This window comes from Triticum aestivum, chromosome 6B (genome assembly GCF_018294505.1).
Source record: "Triticum aestivum cultivar Chinese Spring chromosome 6B, IWGSC CS RefSeq v2.1, whole genome shotgun sequence".
Classification (NCBI taxonomy): domain Eukaryota; kingdom Viridiplantae; phylum Streptophyta; class Magnoliopsida; order Poales; family Poaceae; genus Triticum; species Triticum aestivum.
Window position 1 is genome coordinate 372,304,422 of NC_057810.1, and position 26,569 is coordinate 372,330,990.

The 26,569-nt window shown below is 48.9% G+C and overlaps 2 protein-coding genes across 2 annotated transcripts in view; one reads left to right on the forward strand and one right to left on the reverse strand.

Annotated features, from left to right (window-relative positions):
- Nucleotides 1–3,882: 3,882 nt before the first annotated feature.
- The window catches only part of LOC123137191 (uncharacterized), a 32,963-nt gene continuing 10,276 nt past the window's right edge, over nucleotides 3,883–26,569 (reverse strand). The window contains exons 2-3 of the mRNA XM_044556817.1: nucleotides 13,026–13,106; nucleotides 3,883–4,646 (exon numbers count right to left, since the gene is read on the reverse strand). Coding sequence (XP_044412752.1) covers nucleotides 4,213–4,646; nucleotides 13,026–13,106 — 515 coding nt within the window. The 3' untranslated portion in view covers nucleotides 3,883–4,212. The remainder of the gene's footprint in view (nucleotides 4,647–13,025; nucleotides 13,107–26,569) is intronic.
- Nucleotides 17,024–19,106, forward strand: LOC123137189 (uncharacterized mitochondrial protein AtMg00810-like). The gene has a single exon (XM_044556816.1). It carries the CDS (start codon nucleotides 17,718–17,720, stop codon nucleotides 18,987–18,989), a length of 1,272 nt encoding a protein of 423 aa, XP_044412751.1. The 5' UTR covers nucleotides 17,024–17,717; the 3' UTR covers nucleotides 18,990–19,106.

The window sequence follows — 26,569 nt, forward strand, 5'->3', positions numbered from 1 at the left end:
GTCCAAATTCATCGCCAGATTCATCATCACTAGATTCGGATAGGTAGGATTCGGTTACCTCAGCACTGTTTGCCATAAGGCAGGGGGTAGACGATGATGATTCTGGTTCGAATGTCATCGCATTGAGAGATTCCTTGTAATCCTCAAACCAAGGATCATGACGAGTCCGATGACCTTCATAGACCTCAGAGAGACGGTCCCAGATTAGCTTCGCGTGATTGAGATGCATGACGTTCTTGAACTGATTTCGGGACAGACTAGAGCAGATGACATCCTTTGCTGTGAGGTTAAGCAGTGTGTACTTGCGAATGTCATCAGCCTCAGCCATCTTGCATAGATCGGTAAGACCGATCTTGGTGACGGTCCACAGTTCGGTGCCCATAGCCATGAGTCGCTTTTTCATCATGGCCTTCCACCGAGGATACTCATGACCGTCAAAGATGGGGTAGGAAACGTTCCTCGATCCTGCAGTCGACATAACTAGAACTCCAGGTGGTTAAACCAAAATCACATAGAACAAGGGAGTACCTTGCTCTGATACCAATTGAAAGTGCGTTATATCGACTAGAGGGGGGTGAATAGGCGATTTTTATGAATTCTTCACTGAGGAATTTGCCGGTGAGGAAATTCCTTAGCGAAGAACTACTTGCAGCGGAATAAGTACTCAGAAGTAAGCATGACGGAATACACACGTAGTCATCATAATGAAATGAAGACAAACGCAGAGTACAGAAAGCGTAAACACAGGATAACACAAGATGAAGACAAACAGACTGAAGAAATTGAACTGAGGAAATTGAGAAAGTCTTTAGTCAAAGTCTTCAAACACAGATATGAACAATCACTCAACATAGTAATGAAGAAATGAAAGAGTTGAGGAAATAGAACCAGTAAGGTTGGTGAAGACAATGATTTGGTAGACCAGTTCCAACTGATGTCTCAGTTGTACGTCTGGTTGGAGCGGCTGAGTATTTAAACTCGAGGACACACAGTCCCAGACACCCAGTCGCTGAGCACGCAGCTCAGGACACCAAGTCCTCACCGTATTCTCCTTGAACTAAGGTCACACAGACCTCGTCCAATCACTCGTGGTAAGTCTTTAGGCGACTTCCAAACCTTCACAGACTTCGGTCACTCGGCGATCCACAATTTCTCTTGGATGCTCTAGACCATGACGCCTAACCGTCTGGAAGAAGCATAGTCTTCAAAGGTAACAAGCGTCGGATCCACGCAGGATCAATCTCTTCAATGATGCTCAATCACTTTGGGTTTGTAGGTGTTTGGGTTTGGGGTTTTCCTCACTCGATAATTTTCGCTCAAAGTCCTCGGAGGATGGGTTGCTCTCAAATGACAAGTGTCAGTTTCTCTCGGAGCAGCCAACCAGCTAGTGGTTGTAGGGGGCGGCTATTTATAGCCTAGGGAGCAGCCCGACATGATAAGACATAAATGCCCTTTGATGATATGACCGTTAGGTGGATAAGATATTTTGGGACAGCTAGCGCGCAGCATAGCAACGGTCGGAATTTTGACTCTCAAATTCCTCAGGGCTATCATGTTCCTCACTGTGTAGGCAATCCGCACTGGCGAATTCCTAACTCCTCAGTCAGAATAAATTCCTCAGCGACCAGAAGAACTTCGTCTCTGTCACTGAAGAAATTGACTGAACTGTATGAGATTTCCAATGGCTTCACTCGAAGGGATTGGTAGGTGTGGGATTTTGAGTTGAGCATCATATGGAAATTTTTCCTTAGTATTTCCTCGACCTCCTTTAACAGTACGGTGTTTCCTATGGCTCAAGAAGGAGAAAAACAAAACTATGAAAACGAAAGTCTTCAAGCTTCATATTCCTTGCATGAATATCAAGTCTTCACGGACACACCAATTTCTTCACTTTCAAAGTCTTCATGAAAGTCTTCAGGAATACCAAAATCTTCAGTCGAAGATATTCATTTTTAGGGGTCGACTTTCTCTGTAAATATCAAACTCCTCATAGACTTATAGACATGTGTACACTCATAAACACATTAGTCCCTTAACCTATAAGTCTTCAATACACCAAAATCACTAAGGGGCACTAGATGCACTTACAATCAGTTTGCATCTTCTATTGGAGTTGCACTTTTACTTCTTCGTAAAATTTTGCTTGTAGGATTTAAAACTATGGTTGATGATGCACTTTTTATTGGTAGAATTATGAAAATTATGTGCAAATGCAGCTGTACCGCCGGCCGGTATTACATCAGTTTGCATCTTTTATTGGAGTTGCACTTTTACTTCTTCGTTTTTACTTCTCCGTTCTGCATCACCTGTTAGAGTTGGCATTTTTTGAAGATGCAAAAAGCACCTTTTGGTTTTTACTTCTCCGTTTTTTTACCATAAAACAGTAAGGCAAAAGCCCTACTATGTGCCATTTTCATATAAATAAACAGAAAGTAACATAGTCTTTACAATGGTTGATGGGGAGGCAACCAAGGACTTATTAAATTACATAGTGAGAAATGAAGAAAATTAAATATTGTCAATCCAAGATGACATGCCCTCCTTGAGACTGGGTTTAGCTCTCGGCATTGTTAATTTGAAAGATCTGATAAAGTCATATCTGCATTCATTGATTGATCATGGGATTCCATCAAATATCAGGCCATTTCTTTGATTCCATATACTCCAGCAACCCACAATCATAATTTCCATGAAGTATTGAAGATGATATCTTTGTTGTGCTTCGATTATCATATCATGAATGCTCAGATCAGTGTTCCATTCAAAACCAATGTTCCACCAAAATCCCTGGCTAAATGGGCAGGAAAATAACAGATGCATTCTGTCTTCCATATCCTCAGCATTACATAATACACAATGAGTGGAATCAAGATGCATATTCTTCCTGGTCAGGAGATTACATGTGTTTATTCTGTCATGAAGTAGGAGCTAACAAAAGAATTTATGTTTTGGTAGGCAGCAAGTTTTCCATATCCATTTGAAGGTCACATTGGCATCCTCATTTCTCATTAAGAAATTATAAATCCTCTTGGTCATATTTATACTGTTGCTCCAAGAGAAATTTCATATATCATGATCATTATTCAATCTGATGCTAGTTGGTCAGATAGAAGATGAAATTGCTGGTGTGCAGTAATGGACAAAGGCAGCTGGAACAAATTGTAAAGATTTTCAGTACCTTTGGCTGCCCCAATAGATATTTTCTCCTAAAGGCAGAAAGAGTGAAGCTCAAGGTATTTCAACTTCATGATCTCTCCATTCTATTTGTTATCCCACGGCATGGATGAGTTTCCTGCTTTGATCACACACATGCTATCATCTCTTTAAATAGGTCTGACATTTTCATGCAGTCTTTCCACTAATTGATCCTTTATTGGGGTTTGTATGAGGAGCTTCATTATTCTGATAATGTGCCTCCCAAATTAATTTGACCCATGGAATATCCATCTTATTGTAGAATTTGTAGAGATGTTTGATAAGGAGGACTTTGTTTTGTTCTCTCAAATTCAGTACACCAAGGCCTCCTTGATTTTTTGGCTTGCAAATCATATCCCAGCTGGCAAGGCATTTACTTCTCCGTTTTGCATCACCTGTTGAAGTTGGCATTTTTTGAAGATGCAAAAAGCACCTTTTGCAGATGTAAGAGTTGGCACTTTTTTGAAGATGCAAAAACCACCTTTTGGAGATGTAAATTTTTATATGTCCTGTTTTACTTCTGCAAATTTGCGCTCTTATGTCACTGTTATATCACTGTGAGGCAATCTCAGGTCTGCTATTCAGCTTTTCCAACCCAAATGCGACATGGGCCCGCTACAAGAGCATCTCGTCCCATCAACCCGTTGTGGGAAAAACTCAACATATTCCACCGACATGGGTACAAAGTAAAATAACAATGCGCATAAGATAGGGACTGCATTCCTATTTACTACTCCATCCGTCCGGAAAAGCTTGTCCCTCAAATGAATGTATTAATGCTAGAGGGGCAACTTTTTTCGGACAGAGGGAGTATTTCGTCCCTGGATTGAAATGGACGAATAGTAAGTGATCGAAAGAAGGATCCCTGTATTTGGCTTGCTAACTAACCCCTCTTTTCGTTGCTCTCCAGTGGAAAACGAACGAAATAACACACTTTAAGCCGTGGAACTCGAGCCACGCATTTACAACATCACCAAACCTCAAGGAATAAGTGAACTATGTACATTTGTTTATACATTAAGTCAGCTCTTGTAAATCATTTTCCTTCCTGTGCTGAACTGAAGCTTTCGGGGCAGGAGCATTGTGCTCTATATAGTCATCCAAAGCTTCCTCCTCATCGTCTGAAGATAGAAGCGATGGCCCCATCCATGTTTTGAAGCCATCGTTTACACGCCTCTGCGCCTCTGAGGTCACCTCAATTGTGGTCTCGAGCATCTCAAGGCCCACAATATGGCTAGCATAATCGCCCTCCGCTGCCGCTTTCCTTCTCAAGAAGAAGGCTGTACCACCGTAAAGGATAACTAAACCCCATGCTGCAATTTCGTAGCACCAGAAGAGAGGAATCGAGCAACTACTTCCAAGGGCCAGAAGCATTGATCCAAAGACTATTGCCATGAGACCAAATATGAGGGCGAAAGCTGCATTCACTATAGCCAGGCAACGCATACCACCTGCAGTTCAAAGTTGATATTAATTATCTATGACAAGTATGGTTATGTGTGCGTAATAGGTCCTACACAAACTGATATGGAACTAATACTACCAAGCTGCATTAGAAAGTGTAAAGCACAGCTATATGAAATTATCAGCCATATGAAATTATGTCAATTTATAACTGATGTGGTGATAAGTCGTTTTATATTTGATCAGAACAAATCTGCAACATGATCATGGCCATCGGATGGTACAAAAGATTCAAGAGACAGAGTCATCAAAAACAGTTGGCTCCCCATTCTTACGACATGCCAATGCAATTAGTATAAATATATGAGTATTTCTTCATTCAAGCTCCTCATGATCTTGTGGAATCTCTGCCTTTACAAAGCAATGGAAGTGATGTTCACGAGAGTGAACAATCTCTGAGACTTGTCATTGCCAGAGTAACTGTTGCAAACTAATAGCAAAATCTAGTAGGTGCAAATCCAGAGATATAGATTTTCTCCACTTATAACTGTGTTTAATACTCCTTCCGTCCAATAATATAAGAGTGTTTTTATACTAAACTAGTGTCAAAAACAATCTTATATTATGGGGTGGAGGGTGTCAAAAATGCTCTTATATTATGGGACGGAGGGAGTAGTTAATACTACTGTTAAGCAGAGAAGGATTTGTTAACGTAACTCACCTTACGGCTGGAATGACATGGCGATTGTGATGATACCAAAGGTGAACTCCCAGAAAAGGTGACGCAATTCAGGCCGATAAGTCTATGCAACGCTGTTTATAAAGTACTCCCTCTGTAAGCTAATATAAGAGTGTTTAGTTCACTACTTTAGTATTCTAAACGCTCTTATATTAGTTTACGGAGGGAGTACTTCCTAAGATGGTAGGGGGCAGTTTGAAGCTAATCTTGCCAGAGGTGATCAGTCCGACACAGATCTGCCACAGGTGATCAGCCCGACACAGATTGCATTCATGCCAGGGCGACTGATTACAGATAATGTCCTGGTGGCCTACAAAAGCTATCACACCATTAAGAATAAGAGGGAAGGGAAAGGATTGTGTGCTTTAAAACTGGATAAGCACAAAGCCTATGATCGAATTGAGTAAACATTCTTAAAGGAGATAATGTTGAAACTGGAATTCCATGAGAATTGGGTCAATCTCATGATGCATTGCGTCTCAACAATGGAGCACCGTGATCGTTTCAACTATGAGACCACGAGTTTTTAACCTACAGGGTACTGAGGCAGGGAGATCCCTTGTCACCCTACCTCTTCCTGCTATGCACAGAGCACAGAGGGACTGACTGTTATTATCCCACGAAGAAGAAAATGGGAATTTGCATGGTATTAGGGTATGTCAGAATGCTCAGGATATCAGAAATCTCTTGTTTGCGGATGATTCCATGATTCTTATGAAAGCCCATAACCAGAATGTGGAGTGTTCAAAATCTCTGCTCGAGTCTTGTTGCGAGGACGGCCAGAGGGTGAGCATTGAAATATCCAGTGTTTTATCTTCAGCCCCAATACTGAAGTGGTGTTAAGGGGCATATTTGTAGAACCCTGAACGTTACGACTGAGGCACTTAATGACAGATACTTGCGGTTGCCAGCTACAGTGGGCAAGGACAGAACTGACTGCCTTCTGTGCCTAGTTGATCTGAGTGAATCGGAGGATTAAGGAGTGGAATGAGAGGTTTTTATGGGCTGGAGAGTAAGAAGCCCTTCTCAAGTCAGTTGTACAGGGTTCTCAAACAAAATCTTGCACTTCCAGTCCCATGTCGGAGCCGATCCCGGTGCCTGCTGCCACCTCCCTCCACAAACTAACTCGTTCCGCTCCACCTTCCCCAAGCCTACTCACACCGACTACCCCCCGTGAGCGTGTCCTTTGACTTTGCCACAGTGCTGCTTGGATCGGCGGGCAAAGACTTGGTGCTTTCTGCCCGGAGTCGGTTGACTCTAGGAGGCGCCCTATGGCCGAGGTGTATGGCATGGTGTCTGACCTCAGAGGGAAGCAGGTCGTCGCAGATCAAGGTGCTCTATCTTTCAAGGCTATCGTCAATTGTGGTTGCACCAAATCCCATCCTCTCAAACAGCTCATCGAAAGGAGGAGGGATGGAATGAAGTCAGGAATAAGCAGGGTAGTCGCTCTTCCAGAGAGCCCCCACAAACACACACACACCCCACCCACCACCACCCACATTACAACTTGATTATGGACCGACACGGAGGACTGGCGTGGGAAGGACGCCAGCAGCACGCAGCACTGAGACGAGCGGCAGTCAAACCAGCAGCACTCAGACGCCACACAACCAGGCGTTGATCTGCAGGCAAAGCAGCGGACCAGAGCGAGCATGAGCTGGTCGACCTGAAGGGCGACCTGGTCCAGTGGGGAGACCTCCAGCAAGAGACCTGCAGGGCGGAAGACCTGGACACGTGCAGCCGCTCCTGGCCTGGTCAGGAGCATTGACCCTTAGGGGCGACGCAAACACGTGGAACCAGCACAGCTGGATCTGGACGGGAGAGCGCAGAGGCAGTGGGCATCGGGTGGCACGTCGGGAGCAGCACGCAGTGGCAACGGCGGTGGCCAGCGCGCAGGTCGTCAAGCTGGAGTAGAGGCGGCCGGATCAGGCCCTAGCAGCCTCCGGGCGGCTGAGGGTGGAATCCGGCGGATGGGGCGAGGATCCGGCGAAGTGAGGCAGCGCAGCCTGATCTGGAGGGCGGCGGGACGAGGCGTTGACCAGCGCGAGCGTCATGGCGAGCGAATCGGGTTGGGAGCCTGGAGCGCGGGGCGGGCGACCTGGAGCGGATCAGGTCGGGTCGCTGCACTGGATAAGGTCGGGAAGCTTGGAGGACATGGTTAGGAGTGTACCTATTGGCGAGAAGTTCTTCATAAGAGGAAACCTTAATGGCCATGTGGCTACATCTAACATAGGTTTTGAAGGGACACATGGGGGCATTGGATATGGCAGCGGGAATCAAGGAGAGGATGTATTAAGCTTCGCTTTAGCTTACGACATGATCGTAGCTAACACCCTTTTTAGAAAGAGAGAATCCCATCTAGTGACTTTTAGTAGTGGACAACACTCTAGTCAGATTGATTTCCTCCTCTCGAGAAGAGAGAAGAGAAGACAGACGTACTTGCCTAGATTGTAAGGTGGAACCTGGAGAGAGTGTTGTCCCTCAACATAGACTTTCGCTTTCGAATTCGTTCCAACAGGATAAGCGCACCAAAGTCGCTAGAACGAAGTAGCGGAAGCTCAAGGGGGAGGCAGCTCAGGCTTTCAAGGAGAGGGAGGAAGGAGGTGATGCAAACAATATGCGGATGAAGATGGCGACTTGCATTCGAAAGGTAGCTACAGAGGAGTTTGGGTTGACCAAGGGTAGTACAAGCGAAGCTAAAGATACCTGGTGGTGGAACGATGATGTCCAGAAGGCTATTAAGAAGAAAGATTGTTTCAGACACCTACACCTAAATAGGAGTGTAGACAAGATAGAGAAGTACAAGGCGGTGAAGAAGACTGCAAAGCGAGTTGTAAGTGAAGCAAGGGGTCGGGCGTACGAGGACCTCCACCAGCGTTTAAACACGAAGGAAGAGGAAATGGACATCTATAAGATGGCCAAAATCTAAGAGAGGAAGACGAGGGCCGTCAACTAAATCAAATGCATCAAAGACGGAGCATATCGACTTCTGGTGAAGGACAAGGAGATCAAGCATATATGGCGAGAGTACTTCGACAAGTTGTTCAATGGAGAGAATGAGAGCTCTACCTGTTAAGACCGGCATATTAGGAGCTTAGCCCAGTTAGTTGTGGCCCAGTTTATCTTATCGTTATTAGGGGCTTAGCCCAATTATCTTATTAGGAGGATTATATAAACTCATGGACCCGTTTTGGGATTAAGCAAGAAGCAATCATATTTTCTCGGCTTCCTTAGGGAGCCGAGAGACCTAACCCTAGCTGCCGCTGCTCTCTCTCTCTCTCTCTCTCTCTCTCTCTCTCTCTCTCTCTCTCTCTCGCGCGCGCGCGCGCAACAACGGCGCCCCAGCGCCGGCGACCACGCCTTCCTCCACGCCATCCCTCCTTCCACCCCTACAACCTAAGACCACGCCCTGGTAGGGATCCGGTTCCTACCAATTTGGTATCAGAGAGCTTCGGTGCGATCATGTCCTCGCCGCCACCCACCCCGACCCTTCCACTGCCGATCGCGACGACCGCCCCGATGGCCACCACGGCCAGCGCCCCGCTCTTGCCGGTGCCGGTCACCTCCGCCGCGCCTGTCCCGGTCGTCTTCACCCCGGAGCAGATGACAGCTACCATCCGGGATCTCACCCAGGCGGTCACGGGCATCTACACGTTCCTCGCGAGATCCTATGGGCCACAGCCGCCTGTGCCCTTCGCCATCATCCCGCCACCGCAGCCGCCGCCGTGGTAGCCGTCGTCCTCGGCGACCCCCGTCGCCGCCGCCATGCAGCAGCTGCCGTGGCAGCCGCCACCAACGACGAACCCCAGCAGGGGCAACAGCTGCAGCTGCCGCCACGGGCGACCGCGGCCCTGGGCATCCCGACGACGGGCCCGGCGGTGCCCATCCACCAGGTCCGGTTCCCCCGTCGCCGTCTCCGTTACCGGTCTGGCTCGCTGGGTCCCTTGCACCGGTCTACACGACGGCCTCGGTCGGCCGCACGTGCTGCCTCCGCCGGTGACGCACCCAGCCATGCAGTTTGGGAGGTCCTCGGGCTACGTCGAGCCCTTCGCCAGCATCGACGGGCCCCTGTTCCAAGGCGGCACCCTGATGCCCGCCTACTCGGCATCGTCATCCTCGTTGCGCCGTGCTGACGAAGTGCACCCGCCCGTCGTCCATGTCCAGACGCCGCCGAGATTCTCCAAGCTGGAGTTCACGACCTACGACGGCACCGTCAACCCCCTGAATTGGCTCAACCAATGCGACCAATTTTTCAGGGACAACGCATGCTCGCGTCCGACCGCACCTGGATCGCCTCGTATCATATCCGAGGAGCTGCGCAGACGTGGTACTACACCCTCGAATAGGACGAGGGCGGCATGCCACCATGGGAGCGCTTCCGCGAATTGTGCCTCTTGCGCTTCGGTCCGCCTATACGCGGGAGCCGTCTGGCGGAGCTTGGGCGTCTTTCGTTCCTAACCTCGGTGCAAGACTTCGCCGACCGCTTCCAGGCACTGGCGTGCCACGCCCCTGGCGTTTCGGCTCGTCAGCGGGCTGAGCTCTTTGTCGGCGGCCTACCGGACCACATTCGTGTGGATGTGGAGATGCGCGGGCCACAGGACCTCCAGAGGGCCATGTACTAGGCCCGCGCGTTCGAGCGTCGCGCGGCGGCCATCCAGCAGGGGCCACCGCCCCGGGCCGCCACCCTGGACGAAAGTTCCCACGCAGGGTCTGCCTGCCCAGGCTTCCGTGGCGCACATCACCGCGGCTGCGGCACGCCCGTTCCGCCGGCTCACCCCGGCCGAGCAACTCGAGCGTCGCCGCCAAGGGTTGTCCTTCAACTACGACGAGCCCTACGTACCGGGCCATGTCTGCCCACGACTCTTCTACCTGGAGGCTGCAGACTACATTGAGGAGGACCCCGCTGCCGCCGGGCTCGGCGACCAGCCCGCCCCAGTTGGCGCGGAGGTGTTTGGCGACCGTTGATCTGCCCCGCCTTCTAGCTCGAGGACGAGCTGTTTGTGCAGGCGGGGAGAGATGTTATGACCGGCATATTAGGGACTTAGCCCAGTTAGTTGTGGCACAGTTTATCTTATCGTTATTAGGGGCTTAGCCCAATTATCTTATTAGGAGGATTATATAAACTCGTGTAAGGACCTGTTTTGGGATTAAGCAAGAAGCAATCATATTTGCTTGGCTTCCTTAGGGAGCCGGGAGACCTAACCCTAGCCGCCGCTGCGCTCTCTCTCTCTCTCTCTCACGCGCGCATGCAACGACGGCGCCCCAGCGCCGGCGACCACGCCATCCCTCCTTCCACCCCTACAACCTGAGACCACGCCCTGGTAGGGATCCAGTTCCTACCACTACCATTAAGTTGGACGACTCCTTCGACAATACGAAGAGACGTTTTGTGCGACAAATCTAGGAGCCCGAGGTTTGGGAGACTTTAAAAAGGATGAAAGGAGGCAAGGCAATGGGCCCTGATTGTATCCCCATTAAGGTGTGTAGAGGCCTTGGGGGCATAGCGATAGTAGGAAGAGGATTTGGAGCACTCAGGTGCGCTCCAACCCTCCTATATGAGTATTAAATTCAAAAAAAAACATGAGAATTTCAAAAAGAAACTGGAATTTTGGGATATCAAACCTAGGCGCCAAATCTACACCAGTTTAATCCCAAAACTGCAAGGTTCTTTTTATTTTCTTGGTATTTTTTAAATTTAATAGTTATATAGGGGTAAGGAGCTCATGTGTATTTCCCAGCGATGGTATGGCTAACTAAACTTTTCAATCTCATTTTTTGGTCAGACAAGATGCTCGAAGAATGGAGGCGGGGTATATTAGTACCAATCTTCAAGAACAAGGGGATGTTCAAAGTTCTACTAATTACTGTGGAATTAAGATGATGGGCCATACAATGAAGCTATGGGAGGGAGTCATTGAGCACCGCTTAAGAAGAATGACAAGTGTGACCAAAAATCAGTTTGGTTTCATGCGTGGGAGGTCAACCATGGAAGCCATGCTCTTGGTACGACAATTTATGGAGAGATAAAGGGAGCAAAAGAAGGACTTGCATATGGTATTCATCAACTTGGAGAAGGCCTACAATAAGATACCACGGAATGTCATGTGGTGGGCCTTGGAGAAACACAATGTCCCAACAAAGTACATTACCCTCATCAAGGACATGTACGATAATGTTGCGACAAGTGTTCTAAGTGATGGCAACACTGATGACTTCCCCATCGAAATAGGATTACACCAAGTGTTAGCTTTCAGCCCCTATCTTTTTGCTTTGGTAGTGGGTGAGGTCATAAGGGATATACAAGGAGAAATCCCATGGTGTATGCTCTTTGCGGATGATGTGCTGCTAGTCGACGATAGTCGTACGAGGGTTAATAGAAAGTTAGGGCTGTGGAGACATGACTTTAGAATCAAAAGGTTTTAGCCTTAGTAGAACTAAAACTGAGTACATGACGTGTACTACTAGGCGCGAGGAGAAGGAAGTTAACCTTGATGTCGGTGGTACCTCAGAAGGACACCTTTCAATATTTGGGATCAATGCTGCAGAAGGATGGTGGTATCGATGAAGATGTGAACCATTGAATCAAAGTTGGATGGATGAAGTGGTGCCAAGCTTCTGGTGTTCTTTGTGGTAAGAGTGTGCCACAAAAGCTAAAAGACAGATTCTATAGGACGGCGATTCGACATGCGATGTTGTATGGCGTTGAATGTTGACCAACTAAAATGTGACATATCCAACAGCTAGGTGTGGCAGAGATGCGCATATTGTGATGGATATGTGGCCGCACAAGAAAGGATCGGGTCCAAATTGATGATATATGCGATCGTTGATGTGGCACCGATTGAAGAGAAGCTCGTCCAACATCGTTTGAGATGGCTTGGGCTCACTTGTGCATTTTAAAACCGAACCGAAAACCATATCAAAAATAAACGAAACCGAAACAATTTTACGGTTTTTATGGTTTCTGGTTTCAGTATGGTATGAACTTTTCATACGGTTTTGAATTTCGGTTTTTATGGTATATACCGAAAAATCGAACAGTTAACCGAAGTAAAAAATATATTTATATTTCTTGAGGTGAACAACCATACAAGTAGTCATTCTTCTTGTACAGGAGCCAGATTCCCTGCTAAGCAGGTCCATTTTCTTGTAGCGTATTCATTTTTCTCTTAAAATAATGCTAAGCACATGCATATATACTTATATATTGTTTGTTTGCATAAAAAGGTATGTGTTTTAAGTCATAAATTTATGTACATCTGTATCTAGACAAATCTAAGACAAGTAATATGGATCGGAGGGTGTATGTCATTTTTAAATTTGCGTTATATGGTACATACCCAAACCATACGAAATAATTTGGTATATACCAAAATCAAACCGTATCTTAAATCCATACCATACTTATCGAAGTATTAATACCATACAAAATGAAAACCGTATAAACCAAACCATATAAACCAAATGCACAGAGTTAGTTTGGGCATATACAGCACAGGCTTTCTAGAAGTGGGTAGCAGACGGTTAACGTGTACTGATAATGTCAAGAGAGGTCAAGGTAAACCAAACTTAACACGGAAGGAATCAGTAAAGAGATATCTGAAGGACTGAAATATCATCAAAGATTTCTCTCCTTATCAATGATGTAACGGTTATCACAAGCTAATGTCAGAAAAAGAAAACTCACCTCTTCTAGAAGCACAGAAGTTATTCTCGACAGTGCAAATGAACGGATGCCTCCTTGGAGCAGCATATGCAACAGATATTCCTGAAAAAATATATATTAGTTTAATATTAAAGAGCATTAAAGAGCAGGAAAGAAGACTTTGTACCAGAGTCCAGAGAAAAATGGACACAGCACAAAGAAAGATATATTGCCTAATGCAAAATATACATAAATATTTTGTTTGCAGAGAAAACTGTAGTTACATATAAAAGCTGGAAAAAAGAAGGAATTCACGACGTAAAATCGATGTGCATCATCTATAGATACTCGAATTATAGTACAACAGAAAATCTAAAAATGTACCACAACCTCTAAAAATTGTAGCTAAATTTTTTTTAATAATACATTTTTTAATTAATTTACAGAAATAATGCATGGTTCAGATATATTACACAAAAAATACGGCGGCGTCTTGGGGCAAGACGACTGGAACTAATCGTCCTCCTGTAAGATGATTAGTCCTAGTCATCCTCCCTCAAGATGATTACTGTCAAGAGTTATATTAGTCATGTCTTTTGGCCTTTCACTCTAGTCTCTTGGCATCCTCTTGTAGCCTTTTGGCATCCTCATGTATGTGTATATATGCTGGCTTTGACCTCCTAATAATACAAGTTGCATTCCTAACATGGTATTAGAGCTTTAGGTGTTGAACCGGTATGGGCCCTAGCCCATCAAGATCTGGCTCTTGGGCCCAAGCCCATGAGAGGTGCTGACCTAGAAGAGGAGCCCCTCCTCCCCCTGCCCCAGTGTGAGCCGCCAGACACAAGAGGAACCACTCTGACGTCACAAGACACCACCGGCCCTCCTCTCTGTAGGTACTCCCCCTCTCATCTCAACATGGTATCAGAGCCCAGCGACGGCGGGGCCTAAGGAGACGGCGGCGACGTCCGGCGAGGTGGCGGCGGATCTGGCGCGCGCGCGGGAGGCTGAGGAGAGCTGCACGCACGAGAGACGCGGGGAGCGGCCCGGCAGAGCTGCGCGGGCGGCTGCTGCTGCTGCTTCTTGGACCGGAGGTAGAGCCCCTGCTCGGGCTCTTCCTCGTCCTCGGGCGGCTGCAGAGGAAGAGGAGCTGCTCGGGGTGGTTGCTGGCGGGGTGGTTGTTGGCGTGCGTGTGCTGAGCGGCAGCAGGCAGAGGAGCAGAGGAGGGGCACTAGTGGAGAGAAGGAGTGCGTGCGTCCTGCGTGCGCTGTGGTGCTGCTGAGCGGAGAGTAGAAAGGGGAGTGGTCGAGAGGAGAGGAGCTGTTGCTGGGCGCTGTGGTCCTGGAGGCTGCGTGTTTGCTGCTGCCGACTCTGTTGCTGCTACTGCTGGTGCTGCTGAGGGGGAGAAGGAAGAGGAGGTGCTGGAGCTTATTCCTGCGAGGAGCTGCTGCTGGTTGGAAAGAGAAGAAGAGGTGTTGCTGAGTTTTGCTGTTGCTGCTTATCCCGCCAAACAATGGCTGAACCAACTGGTCTTGCCGAGGCTTTGGAGAAGCTCGCTAAGATCCTCGCGGAGTCCAACTCTGGGGCCATCGTTCCTCGACAGGAAGTGGCTCAAAAGCTTGAAATGTCGCCCCTGGACATGAAGCTAGAGGGGGCAACAAATTATTTGAGCTGGTCCAGAAGGGCTTTGTGGGCTGTGGAGCAGAAGGAGCTTGATGGATATTTGTTGGGCACCGTTGTAGAACCAAGGGACACGAGTAGTGCAGAGGGCAAGAGGTGGAAGGTCATCCACTCTGTACTTATGGTGTGGTTGTTGAACTCCGTGGTGCCCTCCATTGGACGCTCTGTGGAGGGGCTATCCTCACCTGCTGAGATATGGAAGATTCTGTCCACTCAATACTCTGGCAAGGGCAATGTCATGCTCATTGCTCAGATTGAGGACAAGATTAGGTTGCTGCGTCAAGATGATGGCATGTCAGTGATGACATACGTGGCAGAACTGCAGGCTCTGTGGGCTGACCAGGATAACTGTGATCCCTTGGAACTCTATGATGCGGCTTCAATCGAGTCAGGGCATAAGTGGATGGCACGCAGGCGTGTGCTGAAATTTTTGGCTGGCCTCAAAGGTTGCTTTGATGGCAGGAAGGCTTCCCTGTTGCACCAACCTAGTCTGCCTACCATTCCTGAGGCTATTGCAGCGATGACTCAAGAGGAGGTGCGCCTATCCCTAGCATGCAGACATGAAGGTTGTGCCAGCTTCGACATTTGCAGTCACTGAGCGCATGGAGTGGGGAGATCCCACCAAATGTCATATCTGTGGGGAGGTAGGTCACTGGAAGAGAGGATGTCCAACTCGTGGCAGAGGCAGGGGATATAACAGAGGGGGAGCAGGCAGAGGTAGAAGTGCTAGAGGCAGAGGTGGATACTCAGAGACCTCATGGAGCCAGGCTTCTAGAGGTAGAGGTGGCTACTCAGGACACTCAGGGGGTCAGAGGGCTCACATGGCCGTTGCAGGAGACACTGGGACGTCCAAAGGCAAAGATGTAGATGATGTTGCCTATGGAGACTTTGCTCACTGGGCCTCCACCGATGAAGGTAATCCGGAAAGAGCATCTCTTGCTACTAATGAGAGTGCTCTAGAGTGGGTTCTTGACTCTGGAGCGTCTAAGCATGTTGCTAGTAACTCATGTGTGTTCGAATCTTACACTAAGCATCCTCCCTCTCACACGGGCACTATACAAACGGCTGATGGCAGAAAACAACCAGTCATAGGGGTTGGTACAGTAAAGTGTACTCCGACCATTTCCCTATCGTCAGTTTTACATGTGCCAGCCTTTCCTGTCAATTTGGTCTCTTTCAGTGCACTCATTGATCAAATGGACTGTCGTGTGATCCTTGACAAGTTCGGTTGCTTGATTCAGGAGCGACAGACGAGCCAGACGGTTGGGACTGGCACCAGGCGTAGGGGGCTCTGGTACATGGACCAGGAGGTGCAGCCGGACTTGGTGTGTGCTGCGGCCATGGAGGATAAGGAGAAGCAGGCGATGATCCATCATTGTAGGATGGGGCATGTATCTTTTGATAAGATGAGTAGAATATTTCCGGATGTTATGTGTGGAATAGGCAAAGGCAAGCTGACATGTGATGCTTGTGAATATGCAAAACACACACGGGCCTCATATGTGAGTAAGGGGCTCAGGAGCATATCTCCTTTTATGCTTATTCATTCGGATGTATGGACTAGCCCAGTGGTGTCAATGAATGGGAAGAAGTATTTTGCTACCTTTATTGACTGCTATTCTCGCATGACTTGGATTTACTTGATGCGTCACAAGGATGAGGTGTTTAGCTGTTTTCAGAACTTCCATGCTCTTGTAAAGAACCAGTTTCAGGTACAGGTCAAGGTGCTCAGGACGGACAATGGAACGGAGTATGTGAACAACATTTTTGGGGCTTTCATGGCTGACCATGGGATTCTTCATCAAACTTCGTGTCCGGACACCCCCCCTCAGAATGGAGTGGCCGAACGGAAGAATCGTCATGTTCTTGAGGTTGCTCGGTCGTTGATGTTTACCATGAATGTGCCTAAGTTCTTGTGGGATGATGCAGTTATGACAGCCACATACTTGATCAACCGAACACCTTCCAGGATACTTGGCATGAAATCTCCGTCTGAGTTGATCATTGGAGATAATAAGTTTGTTGTTCCCCCAAAGTTGTTTGGCAGTACCTGCTTTGTTCGTGATCACCGACCATCTGTTGGCAAGCTTGATCCTCGGGCAGTGAAGTGTGTCTTTCTGGGATATTCGTCTAGTCAGCAGGGGTATAAATGTTGGTGTCCCTCTGAAAAACGCAGGTTTGTAAGTATGGACGTTACATTCAGGGAGTCTGAGCCATTCTATGGTGAGCCGACTGATCTCAGTCTGTTGTTTGCAGAGCTTGACCACCTACACCCTGTGCATGATGGTCAAGAGGGGGAGAAGGATGTGTCTCATACTCACGGTGATCCTGTGGACATTAACACTGAAAATGATGTGCAGGCTCAGGTTCAACCAATAGTGGGTACAATTCCGGTTAGTACCATCACTGATGATGATGTGCGGGCTCATGTCGAGCCAACTGTCGATACACTTAAGATTGGTGCTCTCCAGGTTCCTGTTCGGGATCGATGGCAGACGAATACCCTGGTGTACTCTCGGCGGCAACCACAAGTGCAGGGGGAGCAGCAAGGCAGTGAGGCAAGAGTGCAGGGGGAGCAGCAAGGCAGTGAGGCAAGCTCATCTGACACAGTGGAGCTGCCCATTGCGTTGCGAAAACCTACACGTGAAGCGGCAAGGAAGGGTGAGGTAGCAAGGAAGGCTCTGCCAAAGGATGATGCTTGTGATGACCTTGATATTGGCAATTTTGTGTCTTACAAGGCTTTGTCACCTTCATATAAGGCGTTTGTTGCCTCTCTGCAAACTGTGTCTATCCCTAGGGATTGGAAGGCTGCAAAGCAAGATCCAAAGTGGCGTGAATCGATGATAGAGGAGTTAGAAGCATTGAAAAAAAAACAAGACATGGGTGCTAACCACATTGCCGGCAGGAAAGAAAGCAGTGAGTTGTAAGTGGATTTTTACTGTGAAGCAGAATCCTGAGGGCAAGGTGGAACGGTATAAGGCTAGATTGGTTGCCAGAGGATATAGTCAAACTTATGGAATTGACTATGATGAGACATTTGCTCCAGTTACAAAGATGAACACGGTACGGGTATTGGTCTCGTGTGCTGCAAACTTTGGGTGGAAATTGCACCAGTTAGATGTCAAGAATGCCTTCTTACATGGTGACTTGAAAGAAGAGGTATACATGGAGATACCGCCAGGTTTTGGCACAGAACAGACTACGGGGAAGGTATGCAGGCTGAAGAAATCCTTGTATGGTCTGAAGCAATCGCCGAGGGCATGGTTTGATAGGTTCAGACGAGCTGTTTGGAATATGGGGTATGGCCAATGTAATGGTGACCACACGGTGTTTTATAGACACACTAATAAGAAGATCACCATTGTTGCAGTGTATGTTGATGATATCATCATCACTGGAGATGATGAGGAGGAAATAAAGAGAGTGAAGGGGTGTCTGAGCAAGGAGTTTGAGGTAAAAGACTTAGGAAATCTAAAGTACTTCCTTGGCATAGAAGTGGCCCGGACAGAGAAGGGAATATCTTTGTGCCAACGAAAATACACCTTGGATCTTTTGAGTGACATGGGCATGATGGGATGTCGTGCAGCCCCTACTCCAATTGAACAAAATCATCAAGTAACAGCACAATCAGGTGAGCTAGTGAATAAGGAAGATTATCAAAAGCTGGTTGGGAGGTTATTGTACTTGTGTCATACTAGGCCTGACATTACGTATGCCGTGGGGGTGGTGAGCAGATACATGCATGAACCAAGGAGAGGGCATCTTGATATTGTTCACAGAATCCTGAGATACTTGAAGGGGACTCCGGGTAAAGGGTTGTGGTTTGCGAAGAGTGGACATCTTGAGGTGGATGGCTATAGTGACTCTGATTGGGCTAGCTGTCAAGATGATAGACGATCAACTTCAGGTTACTGTGTGTTTGTGGGAGGAAATTTGGTGTCATGGAGAAGCAAGAAACAGAATGTTGTGTCTAGATCAACAGCAGAAGCTGAATATAGAGCATTATCTCAAGGGTTGTGTGATATGCTCTGGGTGAAGCACCTACTATGCGAGTTGAAACTCTTGAGGAAGGGACCCTTAAGGGTGTGGTGTGACAATCAGTCAGCTATAGCCATTGCTAATAACCCAGTTCAACATGATAGGACGAAGCATGTGGAAATTGATCGCTTCTTCATTAAAGAGAAACTTGATGCTGGGATCATCAGCCTTACTCATGTCAGCTCTGGGCAGCAGTTTGCAGATTGCTTGACAAAGGGACTGGGAACAAAGGACTGTAACTTGGCGTGTGACAAGATGGGGATGATAGATATCTACCACCCATCTTGAGGGGGAGTGTTGAACCGGTATGGGCCCTAGCCCATCAAGATCTGTCTCTTGGGCCCAAGCCCATGAGAGGTGCTGACCTAGAAGAGGAGCCCCTCTTCCCCCTGCCCCAGTGTGAGCCGCCAGACACAAGAGGAACCACTCTGAGGTCACAAGACACCACCGGCCCTCCTCTCTGTAGGTACTCCCCCTCTCATCTCAACATTAGGCAAAAAAAAATCGCACACCGCAACTTGTGCTCCGATCCAATTGCGCCGCTGCGTTCCTCCTTTCTCCGGCTGTGCTGCTCCACGTCGTGTGCTGCTCTTGCTCGCCTTCGCCACTACAAATCTGAACAAGCCACTCTTCTTCCCGAATCAAGCCTCCAGCCGCCGATCTCTGTTGCATCCTGCCGCTAACTGCAGGATTCTGCCACCTCCAGAGCCTGGACGAAGCTGCGTTCAGGCCGGCCGCCGGTTGACTTCCCAGGCTGCCGCCGCCTGTCGCCGCCGGGCGTCCCCAGGGTGTCGCTGCCGGTCGCCGGCCTCGTCCGCCGCCAGTCACCCGTCCGGTCCTGCCATCCGCACGGTTGTGCTGCTGGCTGCTCGCGAGCGCTCACGGGTCACGCGGTGTTGCCTGAAACTGTTGCTGCTGGTTCACGTCTGGTCGTGATCCAGATCTGTTGGTTGTTCTTCTAAAAAAGAAAGAGAGAGAAAAGAGAGAGTAAAAAAAAGAGAAATGTCGTTTCCGTCGGGCCTGCATTTCCGTCGCTGCTCGCAGTCTACCGATGGTGTTCCCTATATTGATCTCGTCTCGCATATGCGCCGCCGCTCGGTGCTTACCCGCCTCTCATGTTGCCCTCTATGACGTCTTCAGCAGGCGGTGATGGTCGTTATTCGTCGACTCTTCTAGCGGCTTCTGCCAGTGGTGGTGGTGCCTGCTCTACACCGACTACCCTTGCCGCTTCCGCGCGTCGGTGACCGCTCTACGTCGACTTGCTACTCTCAGTCAACTCTACACACGGCTTTCACAGGTGGTGGCAACCGCTCTTCGTCAGCAGATGGTTCTACCTCGACGTCTACCACTGTGTCTCTGTCTGCACATGAGATTGCGCAACTTTGATGCCTTCTTGATACTTGGGATTCTTCACCAATAGGTTCTGCTGGTTCTGCGCCTAAGTTTTCGGGCACTAAGAGACCACCTTCTACTCATTCAGGTACCTCCTCATGGATTTTTGATACTGGAGTATCTTTTCATATGACTTATGATTCCTCCACTTTGACATCCGTTCGACCTATCGAGTCTCTTGTTCGTGTTCATACTACTGATGGTACTCCCCTCCCAGTCGCTAGACGAGGCACTCTTAGCACATCTTCTTTTCTTGTTCCCTCGGTTACTCATGTTCATCGACTTAGCATGCAACTCTTTTCAGGTAGGGCTGCAAACAAGTCGAGTTCGAGCGAGTTGGAGTTGGCTCAGCTCAACTCATATTAAAGTTTGGCGAGCTCAAACTAAGTGAAGCTCAAGATCGAGCTCTAGAACATGACTCGTGCTCAGCTTATAACGATCTCGAGTCGATCTCGAGCTAGTTTCGAGCTAAATGAGACGGTAAAAATTATAAATCTATGGTGATTATTCCAACTAGATAAAGACACAACACGACACAATTTTGTAGGGCAAGAGCTCATCTTGGTCTCTTGGGCGAACTAGCAAGAGATGATGGTCTTCGTGGACGAAAAACAAGAAAACAAAGGTGCATATGCTGGGTAATTTTTGTCCAAAACAACAGGAAATTTAAGACGAAGTCGACCACGTACCATAATTAAACCTAAATCTTCTCTACACTTAATTAAGCTTCCATGTTTGCTGGTAAATAAAATGGAGACAAATCACGCACATCATATGTGGTAGTAACAAATTATTTTATTCATTTAATATATGGCGTGATCATTTAACATAATGGTATTATGTCAAGCTATCGAGCTAACATTGAGTGAGCCAGTATTGGCTCAAGATCGTCATGTTTCTCGGTCGAGCTACATAAAGTGTTTAAACTCGGCTCATTTCTTTTTGAGTCGATCTCGAGTCGAGCCAAAAAACGAGTCGATCTCGAGCGGCTCACGAGCCTCGAACTTTTCACGCAGCCCTATTTTCAGGTAGTCAGATTGTTGATAGGGTCAATCTCGACTTTGATTCATGTTCCGTTCAGGATCGTCGCACAGGTGCTCTGCTTGGTGCTGGCCCTCGACGCCATCATGGTCTTTGGGAGCTTGACTGGCTTCGTCTTCCCTCCGATGCCACCGCCGCCAGTCTCGTGGCCCCTGTTGCTGCATCTGCTAGCTCTTTTCAGCAGTGGCATCATCGTCTTGGCCATTTATGTGGTTCTCGTCTCTCATCTTTAGTTCATCGTGGTTTTCTATGGTCTGTCTCCGGCAATGCTTCATTGGATTGTCTAGGTTGTAGGCTTGGTAAGCAAATTCAGCTACCCTATCCTCACAGTGAGTCGGTGTCTAAGCGTCCTTTTGATCTGGTTCACTCAGATGTTTGGGGCCCTGCTCCCTTCGCTTCGAAAGGGGGTCATCGCTACTATATTTTCTTTATAGACGATTTTACTCGCTACCTCAGGATCTATTTCATGTCTTCTCATAGCAAGGTCTTATCTATATACAAAAAATTTGCTGCCATGGTTCATACTCAATTCTCCACTCCCATTCATGTTTTTCGCGCAGATTCTACCGGTGAGTGTATCTCTCGTGCATTGCGAGGATTTCTTGCTGAACAGGGTACTCTTCCCCAGTTCTCTTGTCCTGGTGCTCATGCTCAGAATGGTGTGGCTGAGCGCAAGCATCGTCACCTTCTTGAGACGGCGCGTGCAATGATGATTGCTACCTCTTTTCCACCTCACTTTTGGGCTGAGGCCATTTCCACCTCCACATATCTCATCAATATTCAACCATCTGCTGCCTTGCAGGGTGGTATTCCTTTCGAACGTCTTTCCAATCGTTCTCCTGATTATTCGGCGCTTCGTTTGTTTGGTTGTGTTTGCTATGTTCTTCTTTCCCCACGTGAACGCACCAAGCTAACCGCTCAGTCTGTTGAGTGTGTCTTTGTAGGATACAACGATGAGCATAAGGGTTGTCGGTGTTGGGATCCTGTCGGTCGTCGGATGCGTATTTTCCAGGATGTGACTTTTGATGAGTCTCGTCCTTTCTACCCACGACCATCCTCCTCGACCTTTTCTGTGGAGGACATCTCTTTTCTCACATTTCGCGATACACCTCCCTTTGTGCCCCATATTCCTACTCCTTCCCCCGTTGTTGCAGATACGGCGCCATCCTCTTCCACAGTTTCTTCTCCTCCCTCGTCGCATGACTCTCCACCTTCATCCCCGATACCTTCATCTCCATCTTCATCAACGATTCCTTCCCCATCAGCACCAATGTCTTCCCCATCTCCATCTCCGGTGATTCCTACCCGTCCCTCTTTTCCTTTCCATTACACTCGCCGTCCACGTGTTATGGATGGGTCCACTGATGCGCCATGTACTTCTGGTGTACCTTCTTCCTCATCTTAGCCGACTTATGGTCTTCGACCTCGGCCCTGTCCTCCTCCTGACCGCTATTCCCCTTCCCAATATGGTCTTTCGGCTATACTTGAGCCTACCTCTTATCACGATGCTATTGTTCATCCCGAATGGCAGTTTGCGATGGCCGAGGAGCTTGCTGCTCTTGAGCACACCGACACATGGGATCTTGTTTCTCCTCCTCCTGGTGTTCGTCCCATCACTTGTAAGTGGGTCTACGAGGTTAAGACTCTCTCTGATGGTTCTCTTGAGCGTTATTACGATGAGACTTTTGCTCCTGTGGTCCATATGACCACTGTTCACACATTTCTTGTTGTGGCCTCTGTTCGTCACTGGTCTGTATCTCAGCATGATGTTAAGAATGCCTTTCTTAATGGTGAGCTACGTGAGGAGGTTTACATGCAGCCACCACCTGGGTATTCTGTTCCTGATGGCATGGTTTGTCGTCTTCGTCGCTCCCCCTATGGCCTTAAGCATGCCCCTCGCGCCTGGTTCGAGCGTTTTGCCTCTCTGGTGACTGTCGCTGGCTTTTCAGCGAGCGCTCATGATCCGGCGTTGTTTGTACACCTTTCTGCTCGTGGCCGCACTCTTCTTCTATATGTTGATGACATGATCATCACTAGCGACGATTCTGAGTACATTGCCTTTGTCAAGTCCCGTCTAAGTGAGCAGTTTCTTATGTCTGATCTTGGTCCTCTTTGTTACTTTCTTGGGATTGAGGTTTCTTCCACCTCTGATGGCTTTTTTATTTCCCAAGAAAAGTATATTCAGGATCTTCTTACTCGTGCGGCTCTTAGTGATGAGCGCATTGTTGAGACTCCTATGAAGCTCTATGTTCAACTTCGCGCTTCTGATGGTGAGCCCTTGTCTGATCCGACGCGTTATCGTCATCTTGTTGTCACTCGTCCAGATATTCCTATCCTATCCACATTTTGAGTCAGTTTGTTTCTGCTCCCACTTTAGTGCACTATAGTCATCTTTTTCGTATTCTACGATATCTTTGTGGCATGATCTCTCATCGTCTGTTTTTCCTCGTTCTAGCTCGTTACAGCTCCAGGCCTATTCAGATGCTAAGTGGGCTAGTGATCCTACGGATCGCCGTTCACTTTCTGCTTACTGTGTTTTTCTTGGTGGTTCTCTCATTTGCCTGGAAGACGAAGAAACAGACCACGGTTTCCCGTTCGAGTGCAAAGGCTGAGTTACGAGCTATGGCTCTTCTAAAGGCAGAGGTGACATGGTTACGATGGTTACTGAAGGATTTTGGTGTTTATGTTACTAAACCTACCACCCTTTTGTCAGACAGTACAAGTGCTATCAGTATTGCGCGAGATCCCATGAAGCACGAGCTTACCAAGCATATTGGTGTTGATGCTTATTATGTGCGTGCTGCTGTGCAGGATCATGTTATTGCTCTTCAGTATGTGCCTTCTGAGTTACAGCTTGCAGACCTCTTCACGAATGCCCAGACTGGAGCGCAACATGGATTTTACCTCTCCAAACTCAGTGTTGTGGATCCACCATGAGTTTGAGGAGGGGGGGGGTGTTTTATATTAGTCATGGCTTTTGGCCTTTCATTCTAGTCTCTTGGCATCCTCTTGTAGCCTTTTGGCATCCTCATGTATGTGTATATATGCTGGCTTCGACCTCCTAATAATACAAGTTGCATCCCTAACAATTACCACTAGTCATCCTCCCTCAAGATGATTGGAACTAGTCGTCTTCCCTAAAGATGATTGGAACTAGTCATCCCGCCTCAAGATGATTGGTCCTCACTCCAGCCTGGACTAATTTTCCGCAACAATTTTTCATAATATGTTCCCGCCAACCCTTTCCTGCCATCTTCTTTCCCGCCAACCCTTCCTTTCCCGCCATCCCTTTTCCGCCATCTTCTTTCCCGCCAACCCTTTTGTTCCCACCATCTTCTTTCCCGCCATCCTTCTCTTCTCGGCGTATAACAACCCCCCCCTATAGAAAGGTTGGTAAGCAGTGCATTGTAGTCTCGTCAAGATGTCCGATTATCCTTTCGATCGTAGTTTCCACCTGAGTATGTCGAAATGTCTTTTGAGGTTAGCCATCAATTTCAGGATAGACAATAGGATAGTTCAATGGGACGAACTCATCAGTAGTGACACCATACTAAATGAGTTGGGTCACGCATTAAGTAGGTGTGGGTGGCCTGCAAGGACCTTTGAGGAGATACGCGTCGGCGTTCTGGGAACCAGCGTACCTAGACTTGCCTGCCTGTGGCCCACGGCGTGGCTCCCTCGACGGCCTGGTACGGCCCATCTGCAAGACCACCAAGACAAGACCTCCAGAGGCGGACGACACCAAGACCTCCAGAGGGAGCGGCCTCCAGAGCGGAGATTTCTATGCAGGTACCCAGCCTCACGAGGCTACGATGACGTGAGCCATGACGACCGAGGCCAGGCGGGCGCAAGGAGGCGGTTTCCTCTTTGGTGCTAAGGAGGCAAGGACAGGCGTGGGTTCCCAAGGAATCTCCCAAAGGTTTCATTCCAGTGCTACAAGACCAAGACCACGGGCTCGGCAGGATGGATGTCATCACCGAGCCCACCGCTACGTCACGACCAGAAGTACTGAGATCCCTTCCCGCCTAAGTTTTGAGGGAAGAGGACCAAGGCCACTATAAATACAGGTTAGCCACCACCATAGAGAGGGATCAAACCCTTTCCACCCTCACCACCATAGCCCTCGCGAGGCTGTTCATCCACTGTACTTGTTCATCCTCAGCCCCTCGTGAGGCCAATCCACCACAAAGCAGGAGGAGTAGGGTTTTACACCGCAAGGTGGCCCGAACCTGGGTAAACTGCCGTGTTCATCTTGTTCTCAGTTCACGTGAATCCTGCAAGGCTAGGTTGTGGGGCGACGAGCTCGTAGCTCAAGAGGTTGAGATCTTCACACACGCCCAAGAGTTCGAACCTTATTGGGTCTGCGAAGCCCTGAATCCGACATTTGGCGCGCCATGTAGGGCGTGTCAAAGCTTCGCCTCTGCGCTCCGCCCTCGCCTCGTTGTTCCCATGGCGGACGCCGTTTCACCAACCTGGCCACGGGACGCCCTCGGGATCACCGCGGGTCATCCTGCCTTCACCCCTGGCCTGCGTCGGGTGCAGTGGCCTGCAAAGTTCAGGCCGTCGATGCCCCACGGTACGACGGCGCTGCGGACCCCGAAGAGTTCCTCCGATCATACGCGCATGCCATCGAGGCAGCAGGCGGCGACGACAAGGCCATGGCGAACTGGTTCCCCCTGGCTCTCATGGAGGCCCCTCGGTCCTGGCTCAGCGGCCTCCCGCATGCCTCGATCTCCTCTTGGGAGGAACTCTGCAACCAGTTCGTCGCACGCTTCGCGGCTCCGGCGCCCCATGCGGTCGCGTGCATCATCGACGGGCCGCAGGCGCCTGCCTCTGGCCGTCACATCAAGCAGTTTCTCCGTCGGCAAGGTGCTGCCCAGCCGCAGCGCGGGGCTGTGTAGGGCGGCATCGGGCCCGAAACCGCCGTCACCTTCGATTCCGGAGACAACCCCAAGGCCACGACCACGGCGGGCGGTCTCCCCACGCTGTGCACGCCGACCATCAGCAACGTCGCGGTGACCAAGACCCTCATCGACAAAGGCGTCGGCCTGAACATACTCTCAGTGGAAGCCTTCGACCTCTTCAAGTGTCGTACGACCAACTCCTCCCCACCTAGCCTTTCTCGGGGGTGGTCAAGGGCTCGGCCACTCCGCTGGGGCAGATACGCCTCCCCGTCACCTTTGGCACGCGCGACAACTACCACACCGAGCTCATCGACTTCGACGTCGCCCACATCGGCCTCCCGCACAACGCCATCCTGGGGTATCCGGCCCTCGCCAAGTTCATGGCGGCGACCCATCCGGGCAACAACGTCGTCAAGATGCCGGGCAGCAGCGGCGTTATCACGGTGGTCGGGGACACGAAGGACGCAGTCCGGGTCCTCAGGCTCGCCTACAGGGCCACGGCCGCTTTGTGCCCTGCCACCACGGGCGCCG

What these genes read in the sequence shown, in the direction of transcription:
- LOC123137189 (XM_044556816.1), top strand. Translation starts at nt 17,718, where the DNA reads ATGAACACGGTACGGGTATTGGTCTCGTGTGCTGCAAACTTTGGGTGG.